Genomic DNA, 20820 nt, shown 5'->3' on the forward strand with positions numbered 1-20820 from the left:
GTGTGAGATGCATATTAATTCTTCAGGCCGGTGTTATCATTAAAAATTAAATTTATTTAAAAAAAAACAAAACAAAACACAACAAGACACAAAAGAGGACAAAATTAATCTGGATCTACAGTCCTGCAGGTGCAAACAACTTACAACTTAAAACTGTAAAATCTTACAACAGCTTCTTACTGTCTAGAGGAAATAACTGAATATTCAGAATTAACTTCCCTCTGAAAGGTGGCACACTCATTACCAATACAACAGGATTCAGTACTATGTGTTAGCAGTTTACTTGCACATTCCCAAGCCGTTCTTACCTTATCATTAAGCTCTCTAGAAATATCCAGATGTCTTTGACAACAAACAATAGCTTCTTCAAAATTCCCAAGTACCTTTAAGGTGTTGCCTAGGTTCCCACTAGCTTTAGCTTCTCCCAGTAGATCTCCGATTGTCCTAAAATTGCAGAAATAAAGCATCCAGTAAATTGTGTATCATTTGAAACCAAGCAGATGATCACCATACAGTAGACAATTAGAAGAATTTACGAGAAGGGATTACAACCATGTCAATGTGCATGTATTCAGTTCATTTTATACCTAAAATGCGCTCACATAAACATTGTTCAATCTGTGGTTACAGACATTTAATTTTGTTGGTGCTGTTTGTGAAATTCGCTCCTTTTAGGAACAGAATAAAGAGAAAATTCTTAATGATGACGTAGAAAGACAGTCCCAGCATTTGGAAAAGAGGTTTAACTGTTTCTGCATTTTGAGTCTCATAATCTTATATTATTTACAAGACATACTGGTCTCCCAGAAAGTTCAGAGGTCATACTACATTTCTGGATTCTAAATGACATGAAGGCAAAAGACTGCCACTGAACCACTTGGACTGTGACACTTGGAAATAACACAACAAAATAAGTTTCCACAAGGTTACAGCACTTGAGCAGGTTAAGGCAGGGGGAGGAATAGATTTGTGCCTAAACTGAGGTTAAGTACATTAGGTGCCTGTGTCTTTCACTGGATCTATAACAAATCATTAAAAGTCAGATGCATAAATAGCATATGAACTGCATAGGGTTTTTAGATTTCACAGCGTGAGTTTTACACAGAGAAATATGAACGAGTTCTGTCTAGTAAACGAGAGCCAGCTTAACATTCTGAAGAACCAGAAAGACTGAGTGTTAGAAACAGGAAAGGGTAAAGAAAGATAAAGAAAGGGTGGACTTAAAGAAGCCACTTAATTATCCACAAACCAGTACCAGGATTATGGTGCTAGACTGAGTATCAGCTCCCAGGTTAAAGTGCAACCAAGTTACCTGCCAGACCCCCAGCCCTCTGCCATCACCACATGCACTCATTATCCAGTATTAATAGCAGGGTTTAGTAGTAAAATGAACAGTCAGCTGCTCATCTCTACAAGAACGGGATTACATGGAAAACATGGTTAACGAAAGAGACAAGATTACCTTGCAAGAGTTAAATCATGGTGATGGTATTCCAAGGCCTTTGCATATTCATGCAAGTAGAAATAGGCATTGCCTAACTGGCTGTAAATAGCACTGAGTGTTTTTAAATCTTCAGTTCCAACCTGAACGGCTGCTTCAAAGAAAGATACACCAGCTCGGCAATCTCCTGCTTTACACAGGCGCTCACCTTCCAAAGCCAGCTCTAGGCAAGAAGCCTCCATCCTGCACAATATAAGCAAAAAAGAAAAACAGTCACTAAATGCAGTACCTTTCTCCAATAACCTGAGTGCTAAGAAGGTTATTTTACTCAGAGGGTCTCTATTTGTTCAGGGCAGGGAATCAGCACCACAGTAGAAGCAACGAGCTTTGTACTACAGTATTACAGAAACTAATATTGAAATTAGTGGAAATTGCAGCTTCAACAGTGATGGGCAAACATAATGTTAGGACAAATAGCTTCAACTTTTTTGTTTCCTTTCTTTGTTTTTAATTCTGACTGAGGAAATCCAAACACTGCTTTCTCCATGTATAGCACCTGTAGGATTTAAAAAAGCGGAGTTTTCACCATCCAGATAATGTCAGAAAAGTGACCTAGAAATCAAGCTATTATTGACAAATATTGATCCTGACAAACATAAGTATTTTAAATTTTTAGGCTGATACCACAGTTACCTGCAAAATGTCGGGGGAGGAGGGGGGGTAATAATCAAATATTCCTGTGTAGCAAAGACCATGACTATTTTTCTCAAAGTTGTTTCCTATGTAATTCAATACTCCTGGGCACTTCATCACTCCTATATAGTGGCACTGCTACGAAAATTCTCAGACTTTATAAAGAAAAAAAGATCTAGATTGAATTAATGACAAAAATGTGTCAATTCAAGTTATTTAACTGAGATGCCATCGTTGCCAATCCCACTGAAATATTTTTTATTATTATGAGCAATTGTGTAATTATACAGGTACAAAATACTGCAAATGGTAAAAAAAGATACTCATGAATGAATTTACAGCAGAATTTGTAAAAGATTACATTTTCAACAACGAACAAAGCAGCTGTTAGAGAACTGCAGTTGCCAAAAACCATTCACATATTAATGTTACCTGAATTTACAGTAGCAAAAATATAAGTATTAATGATTATATACAAACGTTTCCTACTTTCCAGTTCTGAGACGCAAACGGGGTGGGGGAGAGGAAGATGAGAAGAAAGAAAACTTCAGGTCTTGATCTTGAAGCAATATGGTTCTCTAGCTTTTTCAAGGTACATGCATTTTTAAAAGCTCACAAAAATGTCAGCATTCTACTTTTAAAAGATTTTTTCACAACAAAAACTCAGTAAGAGACATTCTGTAAGCATTTAAAAAGCACATGTTAATATTGCCAAAACATGGACATCAACTTTGTAAATTTGTATATTGTTTTGAATTGTTCTTCAAGATGGATTATACAGTAAGTTTAACAGTTTGCACTCCAAACCAGAACATTTGGTGTGGTTAAAGATATCCTCATTATGTCATCATTTGATACGTACCTGGTTGTAAGAATGAACCATTTAGAATTCTATTCCTAAAACCATTTCCCTTCATATGCACAAATCAGTAATAGCAACAATCAAATACTGGGTTTTCTCAGAGTTATTTTAATGGCAACACCAGAAGACAGCTGTTTTTGACAAGATATAGTGATGAAGCATTTAACATACCTGCAATGTTTAAGTTTCTTTATTTTTCTAAATTGGAAAAAAAAATACATTATACAACATTCTAATCTGGCAGGAAAGAAATATTTTTGAAAAATCCAATGACTTTCAAGAGAACTAGGAGAATTTGGATCATAAGTAAAACAAGCTACCAACACAAAATAGCACCATACCTGCTGGTCTTCGACATTCCACAACTTACGCACAACGAGGTGACAGACATCTTTAACTTTTGCAATTAAAAATACTGTATGCTTGGTAGTTGGTAAAGATGCAGACAGCAAATGATAACTCAGGCATGAAGTTCTTCCCAGGCCCAACTTCTCAGGTTGGATATCCATAACACATGCAGTATTTTTAGGTTTGGAAACTCTTCTCAGAGAAGATAATGCATTCCTACTTGCTAAAATACACAACCTGGTTTTTATTACATTGTGCATGTGTTGAATGTAAGACAGGAAAAGGCAGAAATGATTAAGTGCAGTTAAGTACAAGGCAGAAATGATTACACCATCAGCAACTGAAGGTTTAAGACTTAAAACACTTCATTGGGTAATCTTAATCCTATCCAGAGAGGTTCTCTCCGGGCACCTCATGTTAACTGACCTGTCCAATTAAAGTGACAGCTAGAAAATATGGTGCTCCTTATGCAAAGATTTAGACCATTACACAATCACATCGATTTCATTATATTTTTAGGTAAGAAGGGTAAAGCTTTCAGCAAAATATATACGTGATATGATAGTCAAAATGCTATACTGGATGCCAGTTCTATAAGTTAATTTATCCCATTAAAAAATACCATGCTTTGATTTGCAACTGTGATGCATCAGCCACCTGATCAATGAAGAAAAGGCACAGTTTAAAAAGGCACAAGGACAATATCAGAGAATGCTATGGACTGGTAATTTTCCTGATATACTGCATTCAATTAATTTCAGACTATGCCAGACTGCCAAAGGCCAAGGCAGCACTACCATTTCTTCAAGGAACTTGATATGTAACCTTTTGACTTCACAAACCTAGACTTAACATAACTTAAGAAAATGAAAGATTTCATGTTCATACAGGACATAAATAACTGCAAAGCTAAGGCTTATACCCAGGCTGATGAAAGTCAGCTGTCAAATTAGAGAGTGTTCCCATTCAACCAGAATTACAGGAAGTAAATGAACATTAATAAATTGTTTGAGTTAAAAGAAAACCACCAAAATTTAACACTACTCTTGAGTGCAATTCTAGAAAGGTTGTGTTAATAGTTCGCTAGAATCTGTACAGCAAATTAAAACTATAATTCCATTTGGATCTGTTCTTACTGACCTTCTACAGTTTTGAAGTCTAAATAATCTATAAAATAAAACAAAAAAAGAACAGAGAAAAGAAAATATTTATTTCCACAGTTGCCTATACCCAATATTAATATTTTATTCATGCTACATAAGAGCTATGAAACCATAGAGTTACTTTAAGTTTGCTACGCTTATCCAGCAAGTACCAAAACTGGACTCAGAAGGAGGTTTTTTTTCAGTCAACACCTTTTTTTTTTTTTAAATATATATATATATATATATTTTTTTTTTTTTTACACAGGTGCTCTCCAGTCAAAAAACCCATCACCTCTTAGGAATGTTTTAACTGTCACTACTAATGGTTAAATAGCATGTCAGCAGACTATACAGGGCTAGGTTATCAATGTTTTAGGAAGCCATTAAATAGTTACAAGGAGAATATGAAATTACTTTCTCTGTTCCCAGGGCTGAATTGAATTACTTATTTATTCAACACCCAATGGCTAAACAAAAGATATATTGAATCCACAGAGAGGAGAAGAGAACAAGGCCCATTCATCTGTGTAATGAAATTCTGTTCCTGCTAAACAGGATAATGTTCTTCCCGATATGACTGAGGAAATGCATATACTGGGCTTCATTTTGTTTTTCTTTTACAGTTGCCTGGACCTGTCTGTCCTCTGAAAGGTTGGCATCTCCTGAATAATTTCTCATTTGTAAAACTACCTCATCCTTATCTGTCCCTCTCTAAGCTTTTCAACTTGCCTAGCTCCCTTTCCTTTTTCCTTTTCTTCCCCCCCCCCTTCCCCCCTGCCTTGTTCATCTCCGAAATTCCTCACATTCTCTTTTGAACCTTTACATTTATAAAAATACAAACCCTAAGCATAATGCCTTCACAACCCAGCCTCCCTGGTTTTTTCTCCCATTTTGGAGGCTCCCTTCCTTTAGCTGTTCTCATCTTACAATAAAGAACAGAAAACTTGTAAGAAGTCGGTCAATAGATGGCAGCAAGAAGACTCATCGATTACTACAATCTCTAAACACAATTAATTTAGTTTTACTCTGTTCATTTTCCACTAAAAGGATTTTTGCTGTTGAGGGGGAACAGGGCTGCCATGCAATTTGCCACGAAACACATCAACATCCACAACATACCTAGATACAACCAAAAAACCAACCCTTATTATACCTCTTTAATTCACATGCACAAAATTACAAATGCCACAGCAGCCTACAACAAAGATCCCATACTATTCCTGACGCCCGTCCTTATTCCTCTATGTAATGCAGACACATACCACACTGACCGCTCCCAAGGACTTAACTACACCTTCACTGCAACACTGTGTTTAGTCAAACAAGACTGATGTCAAACTTAGAAACAAAACACACACAAAGAAACCACACCCTGAATTTTGGGTTCTTCTGCTCCAGTCCAGATGAAAGCAGTTCCAAGATTTTGGTGTATTAATTTAGCAGGCCAAGACAAATGAGTTCTACAAATATTTACTCTATAGACCACTTATTACTCCCATTTATTAATATCAGCATTTTATTTTCAATCACTAAACAACATAAGAATAAAGATTAGTTCTGTTCCACTAACATAAGCACCTTTATAGCTGCCAAAGTGATGTTGGTCAGCTACAGTGGGGAGAAAGAAACAGACACATAGTAAAGCCCTTCCCTAGCAGTGGGCGACCAGCTACTTTTTAAAGTCAATTCTACTGGAATACCAGAAAGATCTGTAGGTAAAGGGTTTTTAAAAGCAATAAATACCGCGACCACCACCACTAATTAATGACCTGCTCTTTCCTGCATTAAACTGTAATCTACAACATTTTGAAAAGTAAAATCTTTTTCAGGTAAATTAGCTGAAATATAAAAATATAGCTATTTAATTGAATCATCATAGAATTCCAGTTCAATATAATGAATTAATTTGCAGTTTATCTAAGCTTCAGAAAAGTTTAATATTTAAAAAAGATTAAAAGGATTATGACTTGCTGTTTTTTAAATATTCATCAGATTACAGTTATTACAGAAAGTTTTAATAAGGCCATTAATATTTCTATTGTTAATCAGTATCATTCAAGCCTGTACTGAAATACTTTGCCCTGATTGTGCTTGCCAATTTTTTTAAGTTATTTTTGGATTGCCAATTTAAAGCAGACAATTGGCTGTGCCACTTTGTTCATCCATTTACTTCTATAGTAGTATTCTGAACAGCTCCTTTTTTTATTAAAGAGACAGCAAGGATCTGCTACAGGTGTCTGGTGAGGTCCAAGAGCATCAGCACAGGTAAACAATTCACAGGAATGCTGGGAGTCAAATCCATTCCACGAAAAACTTAGCACAGAAGAAACAGCATGCTCACGCACTTAGGGGTTCCTGCTGTCAAAGCCACGATAGAAAGAATTTAGCAAAATTAAGAGATCTGAGAGTAAGTTACAGTTTGGTGTAACGTTCTCCTTAATGACCGTGAAAAAGCTCCTTCTTCTGACTGCATCTGCTAACCCGAACTAAGACTGTCTTTCTATGAAATGGAAGACCAATCTAACAGCAATCTAACACTGTCAGAACATTTTCAGAATTATTTTTAAGCTGTAGTGTGTGCCAGCTTATAAATAAAAGCTTTGTTCCTGTTAGCTAGCAAGGAAAAGGTCTCCAAAGTAAGGATGACCAGGGTAGAATGTGGGGGAAGCACACAACAAGAATCAGACTTTTTATTTGTTTTTAGCACAATCATTCCAGCACCCCTCCCTATTGAATGAGCTGCAATATTTACACTTCCAAACACCAGCCATCCAAATAGCATGCACTACACAATGCTTCTGTTGTTCAGGTTCATTACAGTGAGTCCACAATGCTAAAGCATTATCCCCTGTCTGTAAAGGGGATTCCAGAAGAAAAATTATAAAAGCTCTCAGAAGGGAAACCACATCTCTTTTTGACTTGCAAAACCAGTACTTTTTTAGTCCAAGGGATCAAAGCAGTTTCTATCTGTCAATCAAATTGCTTTATTTTAAGCAAGGAAAACACTGCTCTAGGTGACAGCACATAAAAAATCCATCATTGATAAAAGCAATAATAAGACAAGTACAGAGAACTTTAGCAGACAAAACTCAACAATTTGCATATGCAGCCCAAAAGCTAAAAGCAGAAGGAACAGGTATTACCATGCAGAAATCATACTTCATATCATTCTATCAGAAATACAAAGCACTACAGACAATCACGTACTATTCTGCAAACACATACAGCTCCAACACTGCACAATAATATAACTACTTTTGTGAAATTGTATAGCTCAAAAATCTAGGAAAACAAAAATTTTAGCTTGCAGTTTCAGTTACACTAGTAACAGAGATATCAAACTATTTGTTGCAACTTGTTTCATTTTCTATTATTAACAGCACTTACTCATCCATACTAAAATGAATAGTCTTACCTGTATCGCACATGAAAGGAGCGATCTTCACGCATACTTATCAAAGCATTACTTTCCTCCATGGAGTTGCATTATCAGTAGAGAAAATAATATTGTTCTGCTGTAGGGCAAGTACTTTACTACTGAGAATTTTTGTCAGAACACCATTCCAGTTACTATATTAATAAGTTGGAGAAAAGATATCCTAAGCTCCTGTTGAAAAACTCTTCTTTATTAGTAAGGTCAGGAGGTCACTGTCAGACACGTCTTAAACCTTCAGAAACGCATTCAAATTCGTTCATCTGTGGCTCTCCATTCAGCTGTGTTTCTGCAAAGGGAACACAAGATGCTTGGCTTGAACTCTTATAACCATTTGCAGCTGATGTAAAAGCATCACACTACTCCTACCAAGCAGTTAGTGTCAATCAAGACCTTAAAGCCAGAGCCAAAGCCTTCTACATACATATGGCAATTCCTGTAGGCAAGCGAGAAAGCAAAGAAGGTTTAACAAAAAAACAGCACGCTCTTTCCCGTTGGAAACTTGGAGTAATTTACTCTTGTTAGTATTCTTTGGCCTCAGAAGTTGCAAGCAAAAAGCTTAAAGGATGAAAGCTACAGAAGGAAAGGCATAATATAAGAGATCACAAACTGCTTTACACATAAACAGTACTTGCTGAAACCATGACAGCAGTCTGAACTAGCTGGCACAATCCCATGTAGAGATCATCCATTCTGGAGATCATCCCGCTTGGAACATTATAAGCACAGAAGCCAGCAGAGGGTTAAGTTATATTCTCCTTTTCACCCACGACTCCCAAAAGTAAAGGGGAGAGGTATGGGAGGTTGGGTTTTGGTTTTTCCTTGGGTTTTTGTTTTTGTTGAGTTTTTTTTGTTGTGTTGTGTTTTTTTTCACTTAGACATCAGACATGTTTAGGCTGGCAGGGAAAAGATAAACAAAGAAGAAACTCTGTATTCAAAAGTTTACCCACTTCTAAGCATATTCTTAGTAGAGGAACTGACATATTTATTGCTCAATACTAGTATTACCTGCCTTTGCAAGTAAACATATAGTTGTGTTATTCAGAAATCCGTATTTCATCAAGAGACTGCAGAGATATCAAGAAACAAGAACAGAGCTCAGATTTAAAGCTGTCATCAGAAGAAAACACAACCCTCTCTATTTTTAATTGCCAAGGTAGACCATGCCTTTTCCTCTCATTAGTTTCATCAAGTACCAGCTTCCCATCATACTCTTACCTTGACAGCACCCCCTCAAACAGACCATCCACATTCTTCGAGTCAAACAACTACTCTGTCCTTCCATGCTCATCATTACAATTATTTGGCATCAGCAAGTGGGTGTGGGTATTTTGGCCATTACAAAGTGTGACACATACAGTTTACAATACCACTGCAACCCACACACTGCACAGATTGCGTTACAGGTATTTACTCTCCGGAAGTTTGTCTGAGCCTCCAGTCAGGTAACTGGTGCCAGCAGATAGCTGTAAGCCACCCAGTCCACAGCAATCATCCATGAGCATTCCATCTGCTCAGCAAATGCAAGGGAATTTGAAGTTCTTTTCCACAGATGGATACACTCCTGCAAATTACTACATGCCACAAACTAAAAAGTGTGCACTTCAACAGCTACCATGGATCAAGAAATGACTGGTAATTTGTTTGCATATTTACACTGTAATTGTTATTAACTGAGTAATTTGGTTTAAGAAGCTTTTTTTAAAATAAAAAGCCAAATGTAATAAAAAAGTTGTACTTGAAAGTACATCGGAACAACCGCATTTGTTTAAATGTCTGTTATTTTCAGCAGCACATTTCACATCAGATGTTTATAACTTCAATTTATGCGAGCTACACTTCTGTCCTCATACTTAACCTCATCCTCTGACTGATAACACCATCTCCAAGCAGCTGGAATCACTGTTCCTGCTTTCTTCTCTCCTGACAGGCCACACAGCACATTCCTGGTCTTGGGAGGGTGATACAGACACACCTGAGTTGGCCAACACATCATGATCACAGATCATTACTGGGTCTGGTCTTCGTACTTTGCTTCCTTCACCCATACCTCATAAGGATGCCAGGTTATGCCTTCGGCCACACCACCACGTAATCAGTAAGCAAACTTAAAGCATATCAGAGCGGTGAATTCAGAATTCAGGAGGTGGAAAGCAAGGAACGCTTCCACAGTCAGCATCTCTCAGGCGGAAACCAGCCTTGGGAGGACCACGCTACAGCAAACTAGGCCATGCTCTTTTAACTGATGCAACTTAACTATTCAGAGTATCCCTGTGTAACCAAGGCTTTCCTAAGCTGGCGATCAACACAACTGATCCAAGGACACAACCCTTCAGCAGAAAAAGCCTAATGAATTAACAGAAATCACAAGTTCTACTCTATCAGCATATCTAACAGTGAAATGGGCTTTCTCCTAAACTTGCGTTTTTAATTAAAACTTCACGTAATCAAAACTTTTTTCACATGAAAAAAGGACTTGGTGCTTACTAGGAAAAAAATCTGTATTGATGGAAAGCAGCTGCCTTAAATTTTTTCTCCTCAGACCTCTAAACAATGCAAAATCCATATCCATGTTAAAGAGCTGCCTTTCAGGAAAGCATAAATAGAAAACTGAAGTTGTTTACACAACTTTAAAATGCACAATTTTACTATTCCAGTTATCAAATGTAGGGAGTCCTAGCTCTCTTGTAATTTCAAAGTACGGAGAAAAAGCATACAGAAAAAAAATACAGCCTCCTTCAGAAGTGGAAAACTAAACCGGTGTTACACAGTCGTACAATACCAAAACCACTACCCCTCCCCACCCACGCCCAATCAAATAAAGCAAGGCAGAGGTTAGGCAATCAAATGTGGCAGCCAGTTTATACCCCACAACAGACAACACATATACTTCAACTCTATTAGGAGAAAAACATGAGCCATACCTAGGGCTTATCCACCCTGACTATAAACAGCTAAAGGATCTTTAATTGAACCCTCAGTAAAAAGCCAGTTTTGCTTCAGTTCAAAGTTTTATTTAAAAAAAATGTTCTTACCGCTGTCAAGTCACTTTTCATTCTTTTCTATTAAATCACAGATTTACATAGAAGCTACATAGATACAGAAGCTTGGGGTTTGCATGGCATGAGGTTTTAAGGCTGAATTCCTTACTAAAGTCTATGAAACTACTTTTAACTTGATCCTCTAAAATTGCATAAAATCTATTATGTTAATTTCAACAAATTTTACAATGAAATAAAAAAATCATGGTAAAATATGAATGTTGCATACTGAAAGGAAACCCACACAACAATGCTTTAAGAAGTGAAACACCACCACACTTGCACTTACTCAGTATTTTTCATAAACTTATGTTTAGTGTTCTCAAAAAGGGAACCAAGGCCTAAAAGCTGATATTCAAAGCGCATCTCAACCTTCTATTAACATCACTGAACTGGATCAGTGATATACATGTTAATACTTGAATGAGGCACGTGCCCTCTCAAGAAAAATTAAAGAAGAAACAAAGACTCCCCTATCTTCAGTTCTGATCAGTTTATTTCAAGTCCCTGACAACAATAAAACAATAGCTGCAATTTCTTTCTCAAAAGCCTGTTATGCAAACTACTCGTCCTACTTATTACAACTTCCAGACAAGCATTTCATGTTTAAGGCATTTTCCATTTCACAAAAGATATTATTACATACTACAAATTTTATCACAATGGTAGACAATCAACTTTTATCAGTTTGCAGTTCTTAGTTACACTGAACTTCTGCAACAGATCCCTCCATTTTAACTTCTGATAGAATACTGTATTTCCACACAAGTGAAAATCAATTGGCAACAACAGAAAACTGATACTACTTATTAGCAGTATATAGAACCAATGATCACAACATACTTGGAGAGGGAGATGGTTTTTTTCTCCTTCAGCTCCTTAAAACAGTACATTTCTGCAGCTTCATTGGCTCCTTCCCTCAATCCATACCTTCCTTTTTGGAGTTTGTCTGATGATCAAAAGTATTGCTTTGCTTATCTACAGTTACATGGCTGACATATGCCAACCAGTCACTTGGAGGCTGACAGACTGAGCATCTAACAGTTTGATTCCTTCTGCCTTTCCCTAAAGGAGACTATCAAGTAATGCCGTCTCTACCCATCTGCTATTTTTCACAAAACTACAGGAAATGAGCGTCTGCCAAATGAAGTCATCACTGACAAAGATTCAAAAGCTACTAAAAGAAAGCACAGACAGACCAATTGCACAAATTTTATTTCCTTAGAAAAACTAGCTACAGAGATTTGCTGTTTCAAGATTAAAGGCAAATATCCCAATAGTGAACTAAGTGTGAATTTCCTTCAGGAAGAGGCTACACCACGGGGTGAAAAAAAAAAAAGGAAAAGATGCTTGCACTGGATTATCTAAAAGCAAAACAGAGCTTTGCATACCCTATGGAGAATGAGACAGACTAAACAACAACAACAAAAAATACATTGACAATTCTATTACTAAATACAGAAATTAGCTTGACTCCAGACCAGCAAAATCTACAACTGCAGCATGTAAACACAAACAGTAAAACAAGGAGCATTCAGAACTAGACAAACCATAATTTTCACCTTCAAATGCTGCCCAAGGACATTTTTAAAATTCACCTGAACTAACAAATAAGCCTAAAATAAGCCACAAAAACCCTTAAACTTCTATACCAAGTTTAATATTGTATTTACATAGTAAACAGCAGCATCATTAGCATTTCTGTACTAATACATATTCCCCTGTGAACAAGCCTTAAAATAACTGTGTGCCACATTGGGAAAAAGGAATTTTTTCCAAACAACGAGCATAGCACAACAGAAGTGACTGGTCACGACACTGGATCATACAGATACAGGAAACACTGTACTAAGCCCAGTGTGGTTACTCTTGGAAGTTTATAATTAAACTCTTCTCTCCACCACTTTTGACACAAGTTCAACAGCTGATGAACTGACAGCACATAGAAACCACCTTCACTGATGAAGTGAAGGTGAGGTTTTATCCAGGGTCAATGATGATGTAGGAACAATACCTGCTCTGAAATACTGCCTTTTTCTCCTCATGGATTTATATATGGAGCAGATACACCCCCAGAATAAACCACAGGGCTTCTTTTAAAGGACTGGCTTAGCACTACACAATACAAGCAGCATACAAGCATACATCCCAGCATACAGCTCAAGTGCAGTTCACACCAAACATCAACAAGTTGCATCAGAAGGACAAAACAGGAAAGCTGAGGTTCGTAAACAACTACCTCAGACACTCCTCCTAGGTGTGAGTCTGATAAAGCAGATTCTGCAGTTTCTAATCACTGTGAAACACAGGGAAGACCCAGCCTAACACATCCTATGCTATCAGACAAGCTGCAAATAAATTAATACCACCATCTAATGTTCTTGATTCAGATGCTTCCTCCTCCACCCCAGTTGTATTTACCATTCTGACTTACAAATATGGGCTCATATGAAACTAACCCACATGACTGAGTATCGTAGACAATCCTAAAATGGGTGGAAAGGGTGGTGGGGGTATTGTATCAGCTTTGGGCCACATGTGATGTTCTTTCAACAAATTTGGAATCCTACTAACACAGTGCTTCTCAAACATAAATTTCACTTAGAGCATACTAACAGAAGGAGGAATATAGTTGCCTCTCCTTTCCCCAAATCATGTGGACAGAGCTATCTTTTATATATGAAACCATCAGCTCTGTGCTGGAAAGAGAGTCAAAAAACTGTAACTGACAGCATAAGGCCAGACAAACATTTTATTACCAGAAGCGGTCAGTGCCTAGCTAAATACCTTTTATGAATCAAAAGAACAGAACCACTGTACTGAGAAACAGTAACCTGACTCCATTATCTATGAAATTATTTCATCTCTCTTAGTCAGCTAATGCCCAAGACTTCACTACTTCAGTATAAGCAGCAGTCTTTTCAAGACAGGCAACAGAAGCACAGAGGTTATAAAGAGTAGAAAAATACTAATGATAGGAGCTATAGCACTCATGACACTCCTCCATCCAAAAATTAAAATAACTGATAAGTGAAAAATTACACAAATACTATCATCTGTCACAAACTCCTGAGTGATACAACTGATTCTATTCTACACTTCTCTCCCCAATTTGTTTCTAGCACTGTATTTAGCCAAATGGAAGAAAAGAATTTTTGTCCAAGTATTTTAATTTACGTCAATTCAGCCAATGTGACTACAGGAGGAGAAACCTCTTGCTGACAAAGGAGTACAAGAATGCACAGAACAACCCAAAGTAGGACTGTGAAATAATTTTATTGAAAATATTAATAACTACATGAAACAAAAGTATTGAAAATACTGCATACAACATACTATTTTACAAGATTAAATACATAATTATACATCATACTAGTTTACAGAATTCTACTTATATGTTTTAAACAAGATTTAAAAATGTCCTAGCAACGAGATCCTTCTAAATCTTGAGATTATTTTAAAAAAATAATAAAACAACAACAGGTGCCCTGCATTTCTGAGACAAATTTTGCTCACAATGAAGTGAGGATCTCACCATACCCACAGCTGAAAGCATGGACTTGAATTCCACACTAGAAGAACACAGGTCCAGAGCAGAGCCCATAATTTATTATCTAATTGCTAATACAGCCTTGCATTATGACAGACATAGCAACAGTGGAGGTATTTATCATCCTATTTCTAAAAACATTTGTTTGTTTGAGGTTTCCTTTATTTCTTTGGTTACCTAAACCCAATGGACCCTGCTGCATTGTGGGTTCTAAAAACATGTAAGAGAAGGTTCGTTTCCTCTGTGCCCTTTCGCATATACTAATTCCTCTTGATTCTTCGCCACACCTCTTCTTGGCATAGCAGACTAGATGCCCTGGCTTACACAACGTTCTGTTAAAGGCAAACAACAGTCTAGGAGCATTTCTACATGCCTTCTGGTATTACCTGTATATATTTCCCACTTATTCTGTAGATTAGGAGGAGTTTTTTTTCCTTTCTGTGTGGAGTACGTAGTTTAATAGTGTTTGGGGCTTTAAGTAATGCTAAAGGTCTGCAACATGGCAAGCATTTTAAACTCTGTATATCCTTTTTCTTCATTTTTTCCCTTCTGTTGTGCAGGTTGTGTGAACACCTCTTAACAAGTAAGCATTGCCTAATGTTATTTTCAATATTATCCACAATTACTAACCTTAAAACACAAGCAGTCTTAATGACACAAGTTATTTCTGCCAGATTATAAAAAAAACCTACTCCAACCAACCATGATAACTGAATCCAGAAGCATCTCCCGCCTCTGAGTCAGAAAGAACCACAGAAGCAGCTCACCAGCATTCTTACTGGGTTATTTTCTTTTCCTTTTATACAAAACACTAAAGCAGTAGGTAAAAATTGCATATACACTATGCAACAAGAGAAACATGTATCATACCAAGAACTAAAGAAAAACATAAAACTTTCAGGTAAGGAACATTCAAATTTCTGGCCAGAATCTGGTATCTCTAGTCCCACTAAACAACCTATTTTCACCCAGCAATCAGATTGAAAAGTAAAGACATTATTTAAAGTGAAATAATTAAGAACAGAAAGAGATGCCAGCAACACAGGAGAATGATGCAATACCTAAGTGACCAAAAAAAAACCCATCCTCATGGCTAGTATATTCAGAGTACTGTCATAGTTTCAGGCCCACTCTATTAACTGTAGTAAATGCAAAGGTGCCCTGTTAGGCATAGTAAAGGTATAGTATACGTTTGCAAATAGAAGTATTTAAGGCATCTGGCAATGATGCAGGCCATACAGTGACTTGCAGTCTTAAAATGTATTGTAGACAAAACCAAACTAACAGCTAGCACACATGACTCCACTGAGTAACACAAAGCAGCAGCAACAAACGCACATATTAGATTGTTATCAGTGTTCAATGATGCAAAGGTGGACCTCTCAGTACCTCTATCAAAGAGTATCTTTCCAGAACAGAGCATCTGTTTTCTAAGAGAATCAGTATTTAGCTGGAAATCAGCTTGCTACTTAAATGTACGTAATTACTGTCCAGTGTGCAAGTTGAAGAACTGGGTGTAGCTAACACAAGTAACCACAAGCATTTTTATTATAAGGATATTCCTGCAGATAGTTTATGTAAGCGATCTATTTAAATCCTGAAGTAAGGCAATCCTACACTATGACAAAATAAGAAAGGAAAAGAACATGAAGTGCCAGCAGAATCCAGCACCTCCAAAATAAAACTAATCAGGCAACTGAAAGCTAACTCTAAATGCAGCACGATTAAGATTTCAGGTAGAAGACACAAAAATAACATCCTCTCTTTGCCTTAAAAAAAGAGCAAAGTCAGAATAGCTTGTAATTTTTCACATATTTGATACATCATGGTATTACGATTCCTGCATTTTTATTTTTTATCAGAACAAGTTCCAAGTTAAAACATACTGTCATCCATAGACTGAAGACAAGTATCATGCTGCCTTCTTTCCAAGCATACCACAACTGCAGATGAGATACGCAGCTTTAAAGTGCTTAAATGCCACAATAGACTTCAATGACAGTTCACAACAAACCTGTAACTTGTGACCCTTTTATTCTTAGTGTAAGTGGAAATTATATTACCACAGAATCAGCAAGAGCTTTGTTACCAAGTTCTGAACGTAAATTCAAACATTGCTCCTTCTGCTTATTAGGGACAATCTCATCATGCCAATTAACATATACCAGAACTCTCCTAACCAACAAGGGATTTACCCAAGTACCTTCAGTTTGGGAAATGGAGCATGTTATACGATGTGAAAGAACACCAGATGGGAAAAAAATTTCAGCACAAGATGTGGACTATTTGCACTTAAGCTGATAGAGCAAGTAGATCGCAAATCTCTCCAATAAAATGTTCTGCTTAACTCCTTCTTGGCCTGTAACATCTTGTAAAAAGAAATCCTCATAAGTAAAAGAAAGAAGACAGACTGATTGCACAAGCATCTTACAGAGATAGGGGAAAATTAATCTTAAGATTCCATAATTTTTTTTAAAAAAGTCCTTAGAATCACTGGTAACAAAATACAATTGCAACTTAAGCAAAGCAATATAGCTGCTATTTCAAATTTCCTATTTCATACTGTGATTGTCGTTCAGAGATTTAGCAGGCAGTCAGCATAAAGAACTCATTACCACTCCAGCAAGTTTTTACTGTGCAAGGAGCAGATGTAGCTGTCATAGACCTTGTATTACACAACCAAAATGATCCATGACAGTTTAATGCCAGCAGCATTGCTTTGCGCATCACCTGTGCCCCTCAATTCCCAAGTATTAACTGTCTTCTCTATTACAAGTCCACAGCTGAACATATGGCTACAGCCTGTATAAACTGTACAGTGCAGGATAAACACATACTCTTGTAAGAAGAACACGTTTTCTTCTTTTTACTTCCTATAGACATAGATACAGTTTATTTATAGCACATCACCTATGTAGATTTAAGGACAACAGTATTTGTTGAGGTGCCAAGTTGCAAATTGCTTTGCATATTTATTCTAACATCTGGGATTCAAATGCAAATCTATTCAGAAGCTAGTCGATGCATTTTTTTTCAGTCTACGTGACATACTGAACTAGACTCCATTTTGCCCCCGCTGCCCATAGATTTATCCACTATACATACAGATTACCATGCAAATACAATTGGTCACAATAGTGTACCCTGTCCTCTAATAAGGTACAGACTCCAAAGTATTGCATACAAGGAACAAAATTACTGACAGTATACTAGCAGAATAATGGTAGGGGAAAAGAAATAAAAAAGATTTAGAGGGGCTTCTCTGCAGATCATATATCAATTATGTTCTCTATAACTCAGCTGCATGAAAGTTTGTCTTTCCTACTGGTATAAGGTTTCTAATACGCAAAAGTTTTATTACATGAACAAGAACCATGTTCTTCAAACACTGCCAAATTTGAATCCCAAGAGGCAACTCGACATTCATCATTTGTTCAATACTACCTATGTTGCAGACCATCTCTAACCAGTTTTTCCACTTCGATTTTTCCTGTATTCTACATGCCTAACATTGTGGTCTTCCACAAAATAATACTTCACTTTTTTACATACCATCATTTGTATAGCTGACTTACTATTAAATGGCTAAACAAAAGTTAAGATTTTCTTCACCTAGTATATTTCTATTCTTTCATTCACAGGAATAGTAATAGCAATAACAGGTTAATCTTTGAAAAAGTCATGAGATCAATACTTACTCCTTAAATATAAACAATTTCATTACCATGTTAACCTTAAAAGCTACTAAAAGCAAGACCAGTTACCAGATCTGGGCAGGAACGTCTAAGTTGTGGAAAGTGAAACCAACTGCACAACTGCTACAAAAAACCTGAATGACAGACAAAAAGAGAAAAGTACAAGTATCTTCACTACTAAATTAAAAAAGTGGAAAATCAGGAGAAACTAAAACCAATCCTGTTTTAAGCAAAACAGCAGAAACCAGATAAACTGTAAAGCAAGAAAAATTCCCCACATGTCAAACAGTTAAAATTACGGACAAGTAGCATTCATTTTTGAAAAAAACCACTGATTTCTTAATAAAACTTTTCCTTCCTAACTAGTGGGGAGCCAAGCTGCTTTACAAATCACATTGTACATGGCGATCTGAAGAACACTGCTTTAGAAAATCGGTGTGCTGTCATCTGCTAACAAGAAAAGGTTGCAAAATGGTGTTAGAAATAGTTATAGCATAAAAAGAACATATTCACATCCTGGCATTGTATAGGAGGTAAGACTTGCTTTCAAAATTGTTCTCCTGTAGAAGATGCCAAAAAACCCACGTTTTCTATGTTTTTGCAATGCTTTTCTCAACATTCACAGTTTTAAGAGACACACTTGCTAACTACCAAAAGGTCCAAGCAAAGAAAAAAATGTTGTCTCTAAATATCTCAGAAAAAAGAAAAAAATATTAACAATGTAAAGTAAAATGACAATAAGAGCACAATAATAAAGTGGTAAGGTGCCTATCAATACCTTTTCAAAAATTATTTTGACCTTCTAACCATCAAGTTCTGAAGTAATTCTCCAGCAAGAGTAGCAAGAATGTACAATCCTACGTAGTTTTTAAGATGCTTGAAAGAGTTACAAGAGCATTTAAATAAAGCAACCAAGAAGACCCACAGAGTTTTCTTCCAGTCCAATAAAGCTGCCTTAAGTTTCAGGTAAGTTTTGTCCCAGCTTTATATGGAAGTAACTGAAAGTATCAAGTCCTTCCCACCAAAGAGGGACACACACCCACAGTTCAGAAGTCTGGGTAATCATTAATGCAACTAGTAAGAAGGAACACTGGTAGAGGCCAATAAATTAGTTTGAACACAATAAAAATATATAAGCAAAGACTGCACTGTGATGATGCCCTTTTTCCCGACATTTTCTGTGCTAATGAAATTACGACTTAAAAGATGTAAACTTTTCAGACAAAATTTAAGGAGGGACCAGAATCTCTTAATTGGTCTTTTTGAGATGCAAGACTCAGCACGTTCTTCTAAATTCCGAGATGGTTTTGCAGCTCTCCATGGCAACCCAGGATGCACTCACCCTGCAGCCCGCCAGCAAGAACCTACCAGGAACTGCGCGTCAGGGTGAAAAAAAGCTTCTAAAGCAGAAGAAAAGCCACAGCTTCGAGGTGAGGTAAAATCCGCATCTTTGCAACCAGGGCAATAAAGGGATAAAGAAGAACTCTTGACCAACTATGCTCCCCCCACTGAAAGTCTGAATAAGCAAAAGGGGAAGGAAGTAGACCAGCAAAGGCTAGAGTCTAGTGGATAAGTAAGACTAGGTATGGTACAATTTGAGTGTAGACACGCTAAAACACAACGTCTACCTCAAATTCTTGAAGGGTTTAGAGCTGGCTCCCCATACACTTCACAGTACGTTTGCTGGTCCTTTGGCTTCTGCTGTATTAATAACCTGTTTCGTTCCTTCCCCTTCCCTTAAACTTTTATCTGCTATTTACCATCCTTACTTATCTTGTTACGCACAACACACCTGATTAAAGATACCTGACGTGACGCCTTTTTGCTACCGACTGGCTTCAGAGAAGCGAGGGCGACCCCTCGGTGCCAGCCGGCGGCCGAGGGCCGGGCCGGGCCGCCTTGCTGCGCTCACAGACCAGCGAGCCCGCCGGCCGCCCGGAGTAACGCCGCGCCGCGCCGGGACGCCAGCCCCAGGCACAGCGAGCCGCTCCCCCAAGCCCCCGGTACAGCGCGTTTGTTCGCAACGCGCAGGCGCCCGGCAGCGGCCCGGCCGCAAAGGCCGCCACAGCCAAGCGGAGCCAGGGCCGAGAAGCCGTGGCGCGGGAGCAGGTGCTGCCCGGCGGCGGGGCCCGGCGCTCCCATCCGGGCCAGGCGGCCCCGCGCCGCACCCCCCCCCCTTCCTCGTACCCAGCGCGACTCCGCCCCAGCCGGCGAGGGACCGGGGCCCCGGCCGCCCCTTCCCTTCGCCCCTACCTCACCCGGGCGCCGGGCCCCACTCGGCTCCCGCAGCGATCGCCGCACCACGCGCAGCCGCAATTCGAACCCACCAATCCCCGCGCGCCCTCCCCCACGCCCCGCCCTCCCCCACGCGCGGCGGGGCCAACGGCTGCCCGCCAGGACGCTATGCGCACGCCCCGCCCCGCCCCGCCGCCGGGAGCCGCGTCGTTTGTACGGACCGGGTTGGGGGGGGCGAGGGGAGGCTCCGCGCCCGGCGGCGGCCCGGCGGAGGGCGGGTGCGTCGGGGGCCCGAGCAGGACCCTAGCTGGCAGTCTCGGTTACACTCTGAGAGTTTAGAATGTGTTTTTGTGGAAATTCAGGACACAGGCAACGGG

The 20820-nt window shown here is 38.4% G+C and overlaps 1 protein-coding gene across 4 annotated transcripts in view; it reads right to left on the bottom strand.

Moving 5' to 3' along the window:
* The window catches only part of GPSM2 (G protein signaling modulator 2), a 30919-nt gene extending 10351 nt beyond the window's left edge, over positions 1 to 20568 (bottom strand). Inside the window, exons 1-4 of one of the 4 annotated variants that reach the window (XM_056356427.1) lie at positions 20462 to 20568; positions 7905 to 8211; positions 1463 to 1684; positions 309 to 444 (exon numbers count right to left, since the gene is read on the bottom strand). In XM_056356427.1, the coding sequence (XP_056212402.1) occupies positions 309 to 444; positions 1463 to 1684; positions 7905 to 7966 (420 nt within the window). In that variant the 5' untranslated portion in view covers positions 7967 to 8211; positions 20462 to 20568. Of the gene's footprint in view, positions 1 to 308; positions 445 to 1462; positions 1685 to 2134; positions 2558 to 3337; positions 7879 to 7904; positions 8212 to 20461 lie in introns of those variants that run through there. The other 3 variants (XM_056356430.1, XM_056356429.1, XM_056356428.1) reach the window with 3 other exon arrangements.
* Between the last annotated feature and the right edge of the window lie 252 nt (positions 20569 to 20820).

This window comes from Falco biarmicus, chromosome 11 (genome assembly GCF_023638135.1).
Source record: "Falco biarmicus isolate bFalBia1 chromosome 11, bFalBia1.pri, whole genome shotgun sequence".
NCBI lineage: Eukaryota > Metazoa > Chordata > Aves > Falconiformes > Falconidae > Falco > Falco biarmicus.